The sequence below is a fragment of the Cnephaeus nilssonii genome (genome assembly GCF_951640355.1).
Source record: "Cnephaeus nilssonii genome assembly, chromosome: 6".
Taxonomy (NCBI): Eukaryota; Metazoa; Chordata; class Mammalia; order Chiroptera; family Vespertilionidae; genus Cnephaeus; species Cnephaeus nilssonii.
This window is the reverse complement of record NC_137077.1, coordinates 91,336,632-91,352,077: the sequence shown is the minus strand read 5'-3', so window position 1 is coordinate 91,352,077 and position 15,446 is coordinate 91,336,632. Positions and strand designations below refer to the sequence as shown.

The window sequence follows — 15,446 nt, the reverse complement described above, 5'->3', positions numbered from 1 at the left end:
TTTTTCAAGAATTTCCTAGAAAAGGCTGATAAATTTAGCGAGATCCTCGAGGATATGAAAAAGGACCAACTAGAAATTAAACATACACTAACTGAAATAAAAAATATTATACAGAGACCCAACAGCAGACTAGAGGAACACAAGAATCAAGTCAAAGATTTGAAATACAAAGAAGCAAAAAACACTCAACCGGAAAAGCAAAAAGAAAAAAGAATCCAAAAAGTTGAAGATAGTGTAAGAAGCCTCTGGGACAACTTCAAGCATACCAACATCAGAATTATTGGTGTGCCAGAAGAAGAGAGAGAGCAAGATACTGAAAACCTATTTGAAGAAATAATGGCAGAAAACTTCCCCCACGTGGTGAAAGAAATAGACTTACAAGTCCAGGAAGCACACAGAACCCCAAACAAAAGGAATCCAAAGAGGACCACACCAAGACACATCATAATTAAAATGCCAAGAGCAAAAGACAAAGAGAGAATCTTAAAAGCAGCAAGAGAAAAACAGTTACCGTATTTTCCGGCGTATAAGACGACTTTTTAACCCAGGAAAATCTTCTATATGCCCAGTCGTCTTATACGCCAGAAAATACGGTAATTACCTACAAGGGAGCACCCATACGATTGTCAGCTGATTTTTCAACACAAACTATGCAGGCCAGACGGAAGTGGCAAGAAATATTCCAAGTGATGAATAGCAAGAACCTACAACCAAGATTACTCTACCCAGCAAAGTTATCATTCAGAATTGAAGGTCAGATAAAGAGCTTCACGGAAAAGAAAAAGCTAAAGGAGTTCATCACCACCAAACCAGTATTATATGAAATGCTGAAAGGTATTCTTTAAGAAGAGGAAGAAGAAGAAAAAAGTAAAGATAAAAATTATGAACAACAAATACATATCTATCAACAAGTGAATCTAAAAATCAAGTGAATTAAAAATCTGAGGAACAGAATAAACTGGTGAATATAATAGAATTAGGGGCACAGAAAGGGAGTGGACTGATAATTCTGAGAGGGAAAGGGGTGTGGGGGGTGCGGGAAGAGACTGGACAAAAATCATACACCTATGGATGAGGACAGTGGGGGGGGGAGGTAAGGGCAGAGGGTGGGGTGGGAACCAGGTGGAGGGGAGCTATGGGGGGGAAAAGGAGAAACAATTGTAATAATCTGAACAATAAAAATTTATTAAATTAAAATAATAATAATAATAAGCAAGATAAATGTACCAAAAAGGGAAAAACCTAAGAAAAAAAAAAAATGGTTCATTTCATTTATATGCATGAATTCAGACAGTAAAAGCAAACATACGGAAAAAAACTAACCTGGTTTTCCTCCTGCACAACTCTATACTGTTCCTTCCAAACAGTGATTTTGGAAGCTTCATCTTTTCTGAGGGCTCGCTCTTTCTTCAGCTCTGGGCTCCAGAAGGTCTTGATGCTATTCATTGAAGAACTTAATTTGCTCTCCTTTACTTCCACATCCTTCCGCAAGAGATCATTTTCCCTTAATACTTCCTTCAGCTGTGTCTGCAGATCCATGATTGTGTTATCTCTTGCCTGACGAAGAGAGTGAGGAACAGTAGATGCCATACTCACAGGAGGGAGGTGATGCTCTCCAAATGCTATGGTGTCACTAGCAACCCCACCGCTAGCTATATTAGGGCTACTGCCCATAGCAGTCATCCTAACACCGTAAGGCAGACGTCCCCCAGAACGGCCAAGTGTCATAGTGCTTTTAGGTGTTTCTGAACCCACATTTTCATGATCACTTAGGTACATAGGGCCAGACGTGGCATAGGCGGCATTTAAGGACTGGATATTCTCCATTGAAAGGGTTTTCCCGCTGCCACCTCCAACACTGCTTCCAGAGCCCCCTCCTGTGCTATTGGTTCGACGATGGCCCAAGCGAGGGGAACGCGGAAGCCTAGGTGAACGCCCAGGGCTCTGGTTGCTCGGTTCCACCTTCCCAACTGAACGAGCACTTCCATACATGACTGCAAGATGAATTTATGTACCAGGAAAGGTATAAAGCAGAGAGCAAAATATGGAACTCCGTGAGGTTTCTCGATGGCCGTAAGTTTGCTTAAGGCAAATCAGAAATAACAGGTCCTCAGCTGTCCAGTCTTGAAGAAATATCTTACACCATATCTGTAATGAGAAGATCACACAGTCAATCCTCCAATAATAACCATTTCCCCTCTAAGAAACACTTCATTACCCCCACTTGAGGAAGCTCTCCCTTCTAGCCTCTGTTTACTCATGCATTCAAAATTTGTTTACAGCACAATTTATTTCATAGTAAACATCATTCTATAAATATTTCATTTCCCAAAAACTGAATATTGAAACCATACCAAGCAAATGAAAAAGTGCCAAGGAAAAGATGAAACTGTTTGAAGATATGATTTTCTAACTGAAAACCCAAGATTATAAAATGAAAAGTTATTAGGACTAATAATAAAACCCAAGTTTGTCAGATACAAGATCAATATATAAATAGCAATACTTTCTTGTACATTAGTAATAATAATCAGAGAAAGTGATTTTTTAAAAGTTCATTCACAATAGCAACCATAAAAACACTTTGATATAAATCTAACCAAAAAAAAGGCATGCTTTTTTTTTTTTAAATTACAAAACTTTACTGAAACAACACCTGAACAAAAGAAAAGATATCCATGCTCATGGATAAGAACACCAACACTGGAAATGTGGTCAGTTTTTGCCCAACTACTTCAAATTCCAATGAAAATCTCTACAAGATTCTTAACATAACTCTAAAGTTGACTGTAAAATAGAAATGTAGGGATACAAGAATAACCAAAACAACCTGAAATAAAAGAATAAAGAAGGAATATGTCCCCTAAATAGCAAGATAAATTACAGGTCCAGGATCCTTTATTTGCAATCCAAAAATCCAAAATATCTGAAAAGTGTTTTGTTTTTTTCTTTTTAACTCAGGAACAAAACCTGACCTGATCTAAGGTTACTTATTTTTTATATGCATCTCACTTAGTGTGATTATTCGTACACTTCATTGAGAAAATAATGTGGACTTACAGGATATTGCATAATGCCCATTGGGTACTAACATCATCCCGAGCACTGAAGAGTCTCAGGTTTGACTTCTAGTCAAGGGCACATACCTGGGTTACAGGCATCGGCTGGGGTGAGTGCAGGAGGCAACCGTCAGTATGTCTCTCTCATAATAATGTATCTCGCTGTCTGTGTGTGTGTGTGTCTCTCTCTCACCCCGCCCCCCTTCCACTCTTTCTAAAAATCAATGGAAAAAATACCCTCGGGTGAGGATTAACCAAAAACAACAAAAATTGAGACGTTTGTTTTTTTTAATCCAGTAAATTTTGAGGTTACTATTTGACTAATGTCAATGAGGTTACTCTTTGACTAATGTCATAGTATTATGAAAAACTATTTTCATAATACTATGACATTATTTGCCTTTTTCACTGTACATTCTCACAAATGTATAGAAGGATTTTCCAGAGGTACAGGACATGTGGTATTATCCCACTGATAGCTAATGGAATGTGTCCTTGTGTACTCTTATGTATTAAAATTTTGTTTTACTTTCTAATATGATAAACAAAAGCTATTTAGCATCCTCATTATTTTTTAAGTGTGTAAAGGGATGCTGGAACTAAAAAGTTTAAGAACTACTGCTCTAAAATTTAAATATGACATAATCACACATACCAACATACACTGAGTAGCCAATTATGATCTCTGAAAACAATAATCTGGCCACTCGTGTGTGTGTGTGTGTGTGTGTGTGTGTGTGTGTGTGTGTGTGTGTGTGTATTAGAGGCCCAGTGCATGAATTCGTGCGTGGGTGGGGTCCAGCCAGCCTGGCCAGGGGGAGGGGACATGGGCGGTTGGCCGGCCTACCTGTTGGTTGAAGTCCTGGTGGAGGGGACAATTTGCATATTAGCCTCTTATTATATAGGATATACACTGAGTGGCCAGATTATTATGCATTCAGAGATCATAATAATCTGGCCATTCAGTGTACATCCTTTGATGGCTTCCCAAAATAAGAATCTAAATTCCTCAGCTGTGCATATAGGATTACTCATGATTTGGGCTCTGCCTACCTCTGTCTAGGCAGGTTACTTCTGGACTACTCTTCTTTGCATATGACAGCAATAATCAAGTACCTAAATTTTAATGAAATACCATGCTCCCTCTTGCTTCCATGACCATCCTCATCCCCATCAACTGGCTACGTAAGTACTTACCACTCATTCTTCCAAATTAAGTTTAATAGTCACAATCCTGCATGACCCTTAAATCCCTCAGTCTAATTTTAGTGCTCCTCTTATGGAACCAGGGGCTTTTTAAATTGTAATGTACTTACTATGTATTAGTTAATTGCTTCATTAAAGGCAAAGGAATGTCTCATCTGCAAAACCTTGCACAACGCCCAATTCAAATCAAGCAAGCAATAAATGTTTGCTTAATCTACAAGTTAAATTAAATGCAGTAAAAATCACTAAGATAGTTCATTGTCCATTCAGAAGGTGGTAGTAATCTTGAAATTCATTTATGAAAACTGCAACTAAATGCAATGTAAGACAAATATAATGAAAGCCTTTTTTTAAAAAAAAAATGTTTTTATTGATTTTCAGAGAGAGAGGAAGAAAGAGGGATAGAAAGACAGAAACACTGATGATAGAGAAACAGCAACATCAATTGGCTATCCCCTGCATACCCACCACTGGGGAACAAGCCCACAACCCGGGCATGTGCCCTGACCAGGAATCGAACCAGTTACCTCTTGGTTCATGAGTCGATATTCAACCACTGAGCCACACTGGCCAGGCAATGGAAGCCTTTTTATAATTTCCTTAATTTTAATAAACTTTATTTTTAACTGTAACCAAGTTCCATAAATTGACAAACTCCTTCTCTATATGCATTGCTATGTGATTTTGACCTGAAAATCATTTAAAAACTTACTCAATGGTCAAGATTTCAATTTTTTTAAAAAAAATTAACTGGTCTTCTTACATGAATTAAAATGGGAAATTCTGTAGCTAAATCTTAATTCCAAGAAGACAGCATAAGCTCAACAAGAACAGACTAATGCCTCTCATCTTCTAAGAAAAGAAATTAAAAATTTATACAACAGAGTAATCATATGCAGAAAATATGCCTATGAGCACAAATGCTCTCAGTGCTGAAAAACCTCTATTAAACAATCTGTCGAGTTAATATTATAGCCACAGACCTATCAAGTACTTAAAGTGAATTTCCTTATCCTATATTTTGAGTCTTTAAAAATACTAAAAAATATAAGCACAACTTTTAAATCTCAAGTTTGTCCAGATTTATGTTTATAAAAATTTCCTAAATTCTAACTCTGACAAGAACATTCATTTGGTATTTGTGAACAACAAAGTTCTACCATCAACTCATATTTCCACATTCCCATTTAAAAAATTACAATCTTGGGGCTTTTCTATTTTCACCAAAGAAACACTCATAACTCAAAAACAGCCTGAAAGTCTCAAAATACTGGGTTTCCCTCTCATGAGAAGGCACAGGTGTTTCTCAGAAAAACAAGTCAAGAAAACTAATATTAATTCCATTTTGGTGATATATACTTATAAGCAAAAAAGTATTTTTCAGATATACAAGATAATCAACATTTAAAGGGATTAGGGTTTTTTTTTAAATATGTTCTTATTTATTTCAGAGAGGGGAAGGGAGGAGAGACAGAAACATCAATGAGAGAGAATCATTGATTGGCCGACTCCTGAACACCCGCTACTAGAATCGAGCCCGAAACCCAGGCATGTGCCCTGAACCAAGAATCCAACCGTGACCTCCTGGTTCATGGGTCGACACTCAACCACTGAGCCACACCTGCTAGGCTAAGTTTATTTCTAAAACAATAAAATGTGCCCTGGCCGGTGTGTCCAATGGTTAGAACACCACCCCCATGGACCAAAGACTTGCAGGTTCAATTCCCAGTCAAGGGCACGTACCTATGTTGCAGGTTAGATCCCTGGCCCTGGTACTGGTGCATGCAGGAGGCAACCAATCTGTGTGTCTTCTCACATAGATGTTTCTTTCTCTTTCTTGCTCTCCCTCTTTCTTGACCCCCTTCCCAGCTCCCTTCCACTCTCTCTAAACATCAATGGGAAAAATATCCTTGAGTGAGGATTAACCACATAAGTAAATAAATAAATAAAATCTTTTTTTAACTTCCCCAAATGAAGTGGAATGTCAAAAGTTAAAAATGCTATTCCAAATCATGAAGCAACAACAGCACTCAAAATACCTGGATATAATAGTTTTTATATTATCCTCCTTAAAATGTTGACCTTTGTATTAAGGCATATTAGTAACACTATGTTCAAGTATGAAACCTAAAATGTGACCTGAAATCTTTTACAGAGTAAGTGTAAAAATATGCAGTAACAAATATGCAATGTATAGACATACCTAAGTACATTGCATTCTAACAAGCGCCCCATGAAATAATTCTTTTTTTTATTGTTTAAAGTATTACATATAGTTTACATGTCTCCCTTTCCCCACATTGACCTCTCACTGGCCACCCCCACCCCCCAGCACAAGCCCTCACCCCCCTAGTTAGTGTCTGTGTCCATTGGTTATGCTTATATGCATGCATACAAGTCCTTTGGTTGATCTCTTACTCCACCCGCCCCCCCCCCCGCCCCCACCTCACCTTCCCACTAAAGTTTGGTAGTCTGTTCGATGCTTCTGTCTCTGTATCTATTTTTGTTCAAGTTAATGTTGTTCATTATCTTCCACGATGAGTGAGAATATGTGATATTTATTTTTCTCTGACTGGCTTATTTCGCTTAGCATAATATTCTCTAGTTCCATCCATGCTTGTTGCGAATGGTAAGAGTTCTTTCTTTTTTTACAGCAGCATAGTATTCCATTGTGTAGATGTACCACTGTTTTTTAATCAACTCATCTGCTGATGGGCACTTAGGCTGTTTCCAAATCTTAGCTATTATAAATTGTGCTGCTATGAACATAGGGGTGTGTATGTCCTTTCTGATTGGTGTTTCTGGTTTCTTGGGATAGATTCCTAGAAATATATTACTGGGTCAAATAGGAAATAATTCTTACTGTGCTCCTGAGACTTAGTCATGTAGTGACTACCAGAAAAGATCTGGGGAGATGCAACTCCACTATTTAAATGAATAGCTTTCAACAAGTGGATCTTTCAGAACTTTTGTATTTTCATCTATGAAACAGACATAATATCTTCTTCAAAGGATGGCAAAAGATCAAATCAGTAAGTATAAAATATCTGGTTCTTGATATGTTTAAATAAATGTCAGTCATTACATTTCTAAGAATTTATCTTACACATATTTTCACACAAGTGGAAAAAACTAAATAAGAATAAACTGCAGAATTCTTTGAAATAACAAGATTATGATAATAACCTATATAATTATGGGAATACTGTGCAGCTATTAAAAAGGATAAGGAAGTCTGTATGTACGGGTAAGAAAAATACAAAATATACAAGATACAGCCCTGATCAGGTTGCTCAATGATTAGAGTGTCTGCCGGCTGAGTAAAAGGTCACAGGTTTGATTCCTGGTCCAGGGCAAATACCTTGGTTGCAGGCTCAATCCCCGGCCCCGGAAGGCAACCAATTGATGTGTCTCTCTCACATCGATGTTTCTCTCCGCCTTCCCCGCCTCCACTCACTCTAAAAAAAAGAAAAAAGAAAAAAAAATCAATGGAAAAAAATATCCTCAGGTGAGGATTTAAAAATAAAAGATATAAAGATACATTTTTAAATTAATAAAAAGAGAAATACAAGAAGTCATGGGGAAAGGTGAATTTTTACAATTTTATTTTCTGTGCTGAGGTCTTATTTTGTTTGTTTGTTTTTTAATTTTATTTTATTGTTTAAAGTATTACAAATAGTAGTACATATGTCTCCTTTTTTTCCCCATTGACCATCCCCCGGCCTCCCTTACCCCCCGGCACATGCCCTCCCCCCAACACCCCTCCCCCCAGTGTCTTGTGTCCATTGGTTATGCTTATATGCTGAGGTTTTAATATGAATTACTTTATAACTTAAAAAGTAACTATAGACCCACACTTATTTGGACTACTCATTTTTAACAAAAGTACAAAGGCAAAACAGTAGAGAAAGTAAGGCAATTATGGTCCCCACAACAGGAGATCTGAACAGTACATTTTCATGGCCATCACAGTCCATCCCTTGCATTGCATAATTACTTCGCATGGGGATAGGAAGCAGCTTCTCTATGATTCTCACAGGCCTCTGTTCTTGATGGGAATCATAGAAGAGGAAGGTTACTACAACAAACTACAGCTGTTGTTCATCTGAAAAGCACAGAGTACTCATCTTTTCCCTCCTCTACCCTTCTAAATTGCACTCATCCTTAGTTTTCATCTCAGCAGATCTTAGTGGCTTATCCAATGGCAACCCAAACTTCCATTCCTAAGGGTTCTAAGCCCTTAAAAATTATATTCATCGCACATGTCCATTCATAATTAAGATGGTGCAAGAGAGTACTAAAAGGTACCCAACTGCATCACATAGATTCTACTACATGAATTATTCTCTGCACTAATATGTTCATAATGGTGAAAAATTACCATCTAAATGTCTAGCAATGAGCCCTAGCTGGTTTGGCTCGGTGGATAGAGCGTCAGCCTGCAGAATGAAGAGTCCCGGGTTTGATTCCAGTCAAGGGCACATGCTCAGGTTGTGGGCTCGATCCCCAGTGTGGGGTGTAGGAGGCAGCCAATCAATGACTCTCTTTCATCATTGATGTTTCTCTCTCTCTCTCTCTCTCTCTCTCTCTCTCTCTCTCTCTCTCTCTCTCTCCTCCCTTCTCTCTGAAATAAAAAAATATATATAAAAAATAAAATAAATGTCTAGCAATGAGGCACTGGCTATATAAGTTAAGGCACAACTATAAAATGAGTTATTATCTGCAATGGGCTCAAAAGTGTCCCCCCAAAATTCATGTCCACAGACTTATATGACCTTATTTGAAAATAGGGTCTTTGCAGATGTACCAAGTTAAGATGAGTTCTTATTAAATTACTAGAGGCCCGATGCAAGAAATTCGTGCAAGAATAGGCCTTCCTCTTTCCCTTCCTCCTTCCCCCAGCTGCTGGCATTGGCTTCTCTCTGGCACCCAGGACCCTGGCTTCCCTTGCAACCCTGGCTTCATCCTGTCTAATTAGCATATTATGCTTTTATTATTATAGATTATTATAGATGGTAGGTTCTAAAGTCAATAACTAGTATCTGTCTATGAGAAAAGAGATTCAGTTACAGACATACAGATAAGAAAGACCATGTAAAGATGGAGGCAAAGATTGGGGTGATGCAACTACAAGCCAAGGAACACCAAGGCAGGAACTACCAGAAGCCAGGAAGAGGCAATGAGGGATCCTCTCTAGAGCCTGTAGGAAACAAGGCCCTGCCTAAACTGATTTTGGATTTCTACCCTCTGGAACTGTGAGAGAATAAACTTCTGTTGTTTTACATTACCAAGTTTTTAGTAATTTGTTATAGCAGGCCTAGAAAATTACCATCTCATTATAGATTATGATGTAGCTCTATACTTAATTATAGAGAATGATGTTTGTAATCTATTGTCAAAGCAAAAAGAAAAAGAAAAAAGTTATAAACACAGATTCCACCTAAGGTTTTTTTTGTTTTCTTTTCTTTTTTTTTTTTTTTTGGGGGGGGGGGGGGAGAGGGAGGGTTGGTATGGCTGTGTATAAAATTGGGTAGTAAGGTTTCTGGTGATCTCACTTTCCCTTCAAATCATAAATATTTTTCTATGAGCATACACTATTTTTTTGTAATCAGGACAAAATAAAACTATTTTAGGGATTGGTAGTACAAAGATATATAACAGAATGGGTATACTGCCCTAAGATAAGGCTCTAGATCAATAGTTCCCAACCTGTTTTTGGCCATGCCCCACCTAAGCATCTCTAAAATCCTGATGCCTCCCCTGTGACATATAATTCTTATTATTCAAAAAGTTAACTCCTATTCACATGGAGGAAGCCTGAAAGGCCATTAACTTGGTCTAAACAAGCTTCCAAAGAACATGGCATCCATGAAAGAGAAAAATAAAAGAACTAAAGGACAGTTAAAGTACTGAGGAAGAAATCACTAAGAAATTGTTTAAAAATAATAATATTAATAATATGAATACTTGGTAACGAACAACTGAAGTTTATTCTCTCATAGTTCCAGAGGGTAGAAATCCAAAATCATTTTAGGCAGGGCCTTATTTCCTACAGGCTCTAGGACATGAAAAAATAGCAAATAAAGTTTCAAAACATATAATAGAGAACTGAAATGCATAAATATGTCACAATATATATTTATATACTGTATATGAGGACCCTAGAACAATAAGAAATGCAAAAAACTGCTCTTCCCTGCAGGCTTGGTCGCCCCCAACTTCCCTCCCCTGCAGGCTTGATCGCCCCCAACTGCCCTCCCCTGCTGGCCTGATTGCCCACAACTGCCCTCCCTTGCAGATCTGGTCACTCCCAACTGCCCTCCCCTGCTGGCCATCTTGTGGCAGCCATCTTGTGTCCACATGGGGTCAGTCATCTTTGACCACATGGGGGCAGCCATCTTGTGCTGGAGTGACGGTCAATTTGCATATTATTCTTTTATTAGATAGGATAGAGGTGTGGTGCACGGGTGGGGGCTGGCTGGTTTGCCCTGAAGGGTGTCCTGGATCAGGATGGGGGTTCCCTTGAGGCGTGGGGCGGCCTAGCCAAGGGGCCTGTGGTGGTTTGCAGGCCAGCCACACCCCCCAGCCACCCAAGCGGAGGCCCTGGTATATGGGATTTATCTTCTATAATTGAAACTTTGTATCCTTGAGCGGAGCCAAGCCTCCTGCTCACTCTGTGGCCGCAGCCATTTTTGTTGGGATTTATTTATCTTCTATAATTGAAACTTTGTAGCCTTAAGCGGAGGCCAAGGCAGGCCAGGGCTGTGGAAACTTGGCTTCCTACATCGCCGGGGGCAACTCAAGCCTCCTGCTATCTCCAGCTCCGTGGCTGCTGCCATTTTTGTTGAGATTTATTTATCTTCTATAATTGAAACTTTGTAGCCTTGAGTGGAGGCCGGGGCCCGCCAGAGTGTGCGGAAAGCTTGACTTCCTCCATTGCCGGGGAAACCCAAGCCTCCTGCTCTCTCCGTGGCCGCAGCCATCCTGGTTGGGTTAATTTGCATACTCACTCCTGATTGGCTGGTGGCGTGGCTTGTGGGTGTAGCAGAGGTACGGTCGATTTGCATATTACTCTTTTATTAGATAGTATATAGAACCAACCATACAATATGAGGCCTTTTATGTCTTGTTTCTCTCATTTAACATAATGTTCTCAAGTTTCATTCATTTTGGAGCATGTATCAGCAGTTCACTCCATTTTATGGCTGAATAATATTTTGTTGTACGGATAGTCTACATTTTGTTCACCTATTCATCAGCTGATGGACATTTGGATTGTTACTATTCTGAGTACTACTACTATGAACATTCGTGCACGAGTTTTTGAGTGGACATATGTTTACAATTCTCTTGGGTATACAAGGAAGAATGCAATTGTTTGGGCAATATAAAAACTGTTTAACTTTTTACGAAAATGTCAAACTGTTTTCCAAAATATCTGCAACATTTTATACTCTCATTAGCAATGTATTAGAATGTAAAATGTTTTAATTTCTCCACATCCTCATCAACAAGGGTTACTATCCATCTTTTATATTATAGTCATCCTAGTGTATGTGCCCCAACCAGAAACTGAACCCGCAGCCTCGGAGCATCAGCAGGCTACTGATCTGTAGTTTTCTATTTTTGTGTTATCTTTGCCAGATTTTGGAATCAGGATTATATTGGCTTCATAGAATGTGTTAGGAAGTATTGCCTCGCTTCAATTTTTGGAAGATTTTGAGGATACATTTTAAGTCTTTGAATATTTGGTAGAATTCACTGGTGAAGCCATTTGGTCCTGGACTTTTGTTTTTTGGGAGGTTTATGAAGGTTGTGTCAATATCCTCACTACTGATCAGTCTAATTAGATTTTCCAATTCTTCATAATTTAGACTAGGAAGATTACATAATTCTAGAAACTTATCTTCTTCGAGGTTATTGAATTTGGTGGCATATAGTCTTTCATAATATTCTAGTATATCTCTGTATCTGTGATGTCTGTGGTGACTTCTCTCATTTCTGATTTTGTTCATATGGGTCTTTCCCTAGTGAGTCTAGCCAAGGGTTTGTCAATTTTATTAATCTTTTCAAAGAGCCAGCTCTTTATTAATTTTTTGTAGACTTTTTGTTCTCTATTTAATTCAATTCTGTTCTAATTTTTATTATTTCCTTTCTTCTCCTGACTTTGGGTTGCTTTTGGGTTTCTTTCTCTAGTACTTTAATACGTGGTTAGGTTGTTAACTTGGGATTTCTCTTGTTTCTTGAGATAGGCCTATAATGATATAAACTTCCTTCTTATTACTGCTTTCGCTACATCCCAGAAGTTTTGATGTGTTGTATTGTCAATTCTCACTTGTCTCTATATCTTTTTTTTTATCATTCTACATATCTTTTTATCTGATCTTTTTATTTCTTCTTTGACACAGTCATTTTTTAGTAGTATGTTGTTTAATCGCCGCATATTTGTGGGTTTACTTCTTTTATGCAGTTGGTTTCTAATTTCAAGGCATTGTGGTCAGAAAATAGGCTAGGTATAATTTCAATCTTCTTGAATTTGTTGATGCTAGTTTTGTGACCCAACATATGGTCTATCCTTGAGAATGTTTCATGTGCACTGGAGAAGAATGTATAATCTGATGTCCTGGGATGAAAGATTCTGTATATGTCAATTACGTTCATTTAGTCTAATGTTTTATTTAAGGCCAATATTTCTTTATTGACTTTCTGTTTGGTTAAGCTGTCTAGAACTGTCAATAGAGTATTAAGGTCTCCAACTATGATTGTGCTTTGATCTGTTTCTCCCTTTAGTTCTGTGTATATTTCGGTGCTCTCTAGTTGGATGCATATATATTGAAAAGTGTTATGTTTTCTTGATGTAGTGTTCCCTTTACCATTATAAAGTGTCCAACAAACTCTTATCATTATCTTAAAATCTATTTTGTCAGATATAAGTATGGCTACACCTGCTTTTGATGTTACTTTCTTGGAGAACCATTTTCCACCCTTTTACTTTGATTCTACCTTTGTCTTTACAGCTTAGCTATGTCTCTTATAGGCAGCATATGGTTGGGTTTTGTTTTTTGATCCACTCTGCTACTCTCTCCCTCTTTATTGGTGAATTCAGACCATTTACATTAAGGTAATTATTAATGTATGAGGATTTCCTATAGCTATTTTATCTTTTGTTTTCTGGTAACACTATGCCTCCACTGGTTCTCTTCCTTTATGTTTCTGTCTATTGTTTTTGTTTGGTGGTATTCCATATCTCTGTTTCCTCCTTTTTTTTTTTTTATGTGTCCTGGCTTGGGGATTTTTTTTTAATTGTTTTTCTTTATTGATTAAGGTATTACGTATGTGTCCTTATCCCCCTATTCCCCCCCCCACTCCCCCACTCATGCCCTCACCCCCCTGGTGTCTGTGTCCATTGGTTAGGCTTATATGCATGCATACATGTCCTTTGGTTGATCTCTCCCCCTTACCCCCACCCTCCCCTACCTTCCCTCTGAGGTTTGACGGTCTGATCGATGCTTCTCTGTCTCTGGATCTGTTTTTGTTCATCAGTTTATATTGTTCATTATATTCCACAAATGAGTGAGATCATGATATATTTATTTTTTTCTGACTGGTTTATTTTGCTTAGCATAATGCTCTCTAGTTCCATCCGTGCTGTTGCAAATGATTAAAAAAAAATCCTTCTTTTTTACTGCAGCGTAGTACTCCATTGTGTAGATGTACCAGTCTTTTAACTCACTCATCTGCTGGTGGGCACTTAGGCTGTTTCCAAATCTTAGCTATGGTAAATTGTGCTGCTATGAACATTGGGGTGCATATATCCTTTCTGATTGGTATTTCTAGTTTCTTGGGATATATTCCTAGAAGTGGGATAACTGGGTCAAATGGGAGTTCCATTTTTTAGTTTTATGAGGAAAACTCCATACCGTTCTCCACAGTGGCTGCACCAGTCTGCATTCCCACCAACAGTGCACGAGGGTTCCTTTTTCTCCGCATCCTCGCCAGCACTTGTCGTTTATTGATTTGTTGATGATAGCCATTCTGACAGGTGTGAGATGGTACCGCACTGTTGTTTTGATTTGCATCTCTGGGATGATTAGTGACTTTGAGCATGTTTTCATGTCTCTTGGCCTTCCTTATGTCTTCTTGTGAAAAGTATTTATTTAGGTCCATTCTGGCTTGGGGATTTTTGTTTGTGGTCACCATTAGGCTTATAAAAATAAACTTGCATATATACTGTAGCTCTTTTTCTTTTGAGTGCATCTGATCTTCATTCTCCTTTGCTAGTTCAGACCTTTATCCTCTCCCCTTTTATGTTTTTGTTGTGACAAATTATCCCTATTCATGCTGTAAGTTTTTAGGTAATCTTATGTTCTTTGTTTCAGGTAGAATAACTATGTTGAGTATTTCCTACAGTGGAGGTTTTCTAATAATAAAATCCCTCAGCTTCTGTATGTCTGGGAACATCTTTATTTCTCCTTCATATTTAAAGGGTAATTTTGCTGGATATATTATTCATGGCTGGTGATTTCTCTCTTTTAGACATTTGAATATTTTGTTCCACTCTCTTCTGGCTTATAGAGTTACTGCTGAGAAGTCAGATGAAATTCTGATGGTTTTTCTTTGTAGGTCACTTCCTTCTTTTCCCTAAATGTTTTGAGAATTTTTTGTCATTAATATTTGACAGCTTTAATACCAAGTGTGCCTTGAAGAGGGCCTCTTTGGATTGAGATAACTAGGTGATGTTTGCTTCTTGGATCAAGGATCTAGTTCTTTCCATAGATTTGGGAAGTTTTCATCTACTATTTGTTTGAATAGACTCTCCAACTCATGCTCCCTCTCCTCCTCCTCCTCCAGAATGCCTGTAATTCTAATATTGCTTTTTCTGATGGAATCAGTAGTTCTGATAGAGTTCTTTCATTTTTCTTTATGCTCAGGTCTCTCTTTTCTTCCCTCTGTGTCATTTCTAGATTCCTATCTTCAATATCACTAATTCTTTCCTCCAGCTGGTTGGCTCTCTTTTCTATACTCAGTAGCTCACTCTTAATCTCCTTAATTGCATGCTTCATTTCCAGGATTTCTGATTGGTTCTTTAAATTTAAATATTTTTGGTAAAGTACTCATTTTGTTCATTAATTTGTTTTCTAAGCCCATTGAATTGCCTGTCTGTACTTTCTTGCATCTAGT

At 38.0% G+C, this 15,446-nt stretch overlaps 1 protein-coding gene across 6 annotated transcripts in view; it reads right to left on the bottom strand.

Annotated features, from left to right (window-relative positions):
• The window catches only part of ERC1 (ELKS/RAB6-interacting/CAST family member 1), a 519,277-nt gene that overhangs the window by 484,017 nt on the left and 19,814 nt on the right, over positions 1 to 15,446 (bottom strand). For all 6 annotated transcript variants that reach the window (XM_079775049.1, XM_079775046.1, XM_079775048.1 and 3 more), the window contains exon 2: positions 1,324 to 2,148. In XM_079775049.1, the coding sequence (XP_079631175.1) occupies positions 1,324 to 1,992 (669 nt within the window). In that variant the 5' untranslated portion in view covers positions 1,993 to 2,148. The remainder of the gene's footprint in view (positions 1 to 1,323; positions 2,149 to 15,446) is intronic.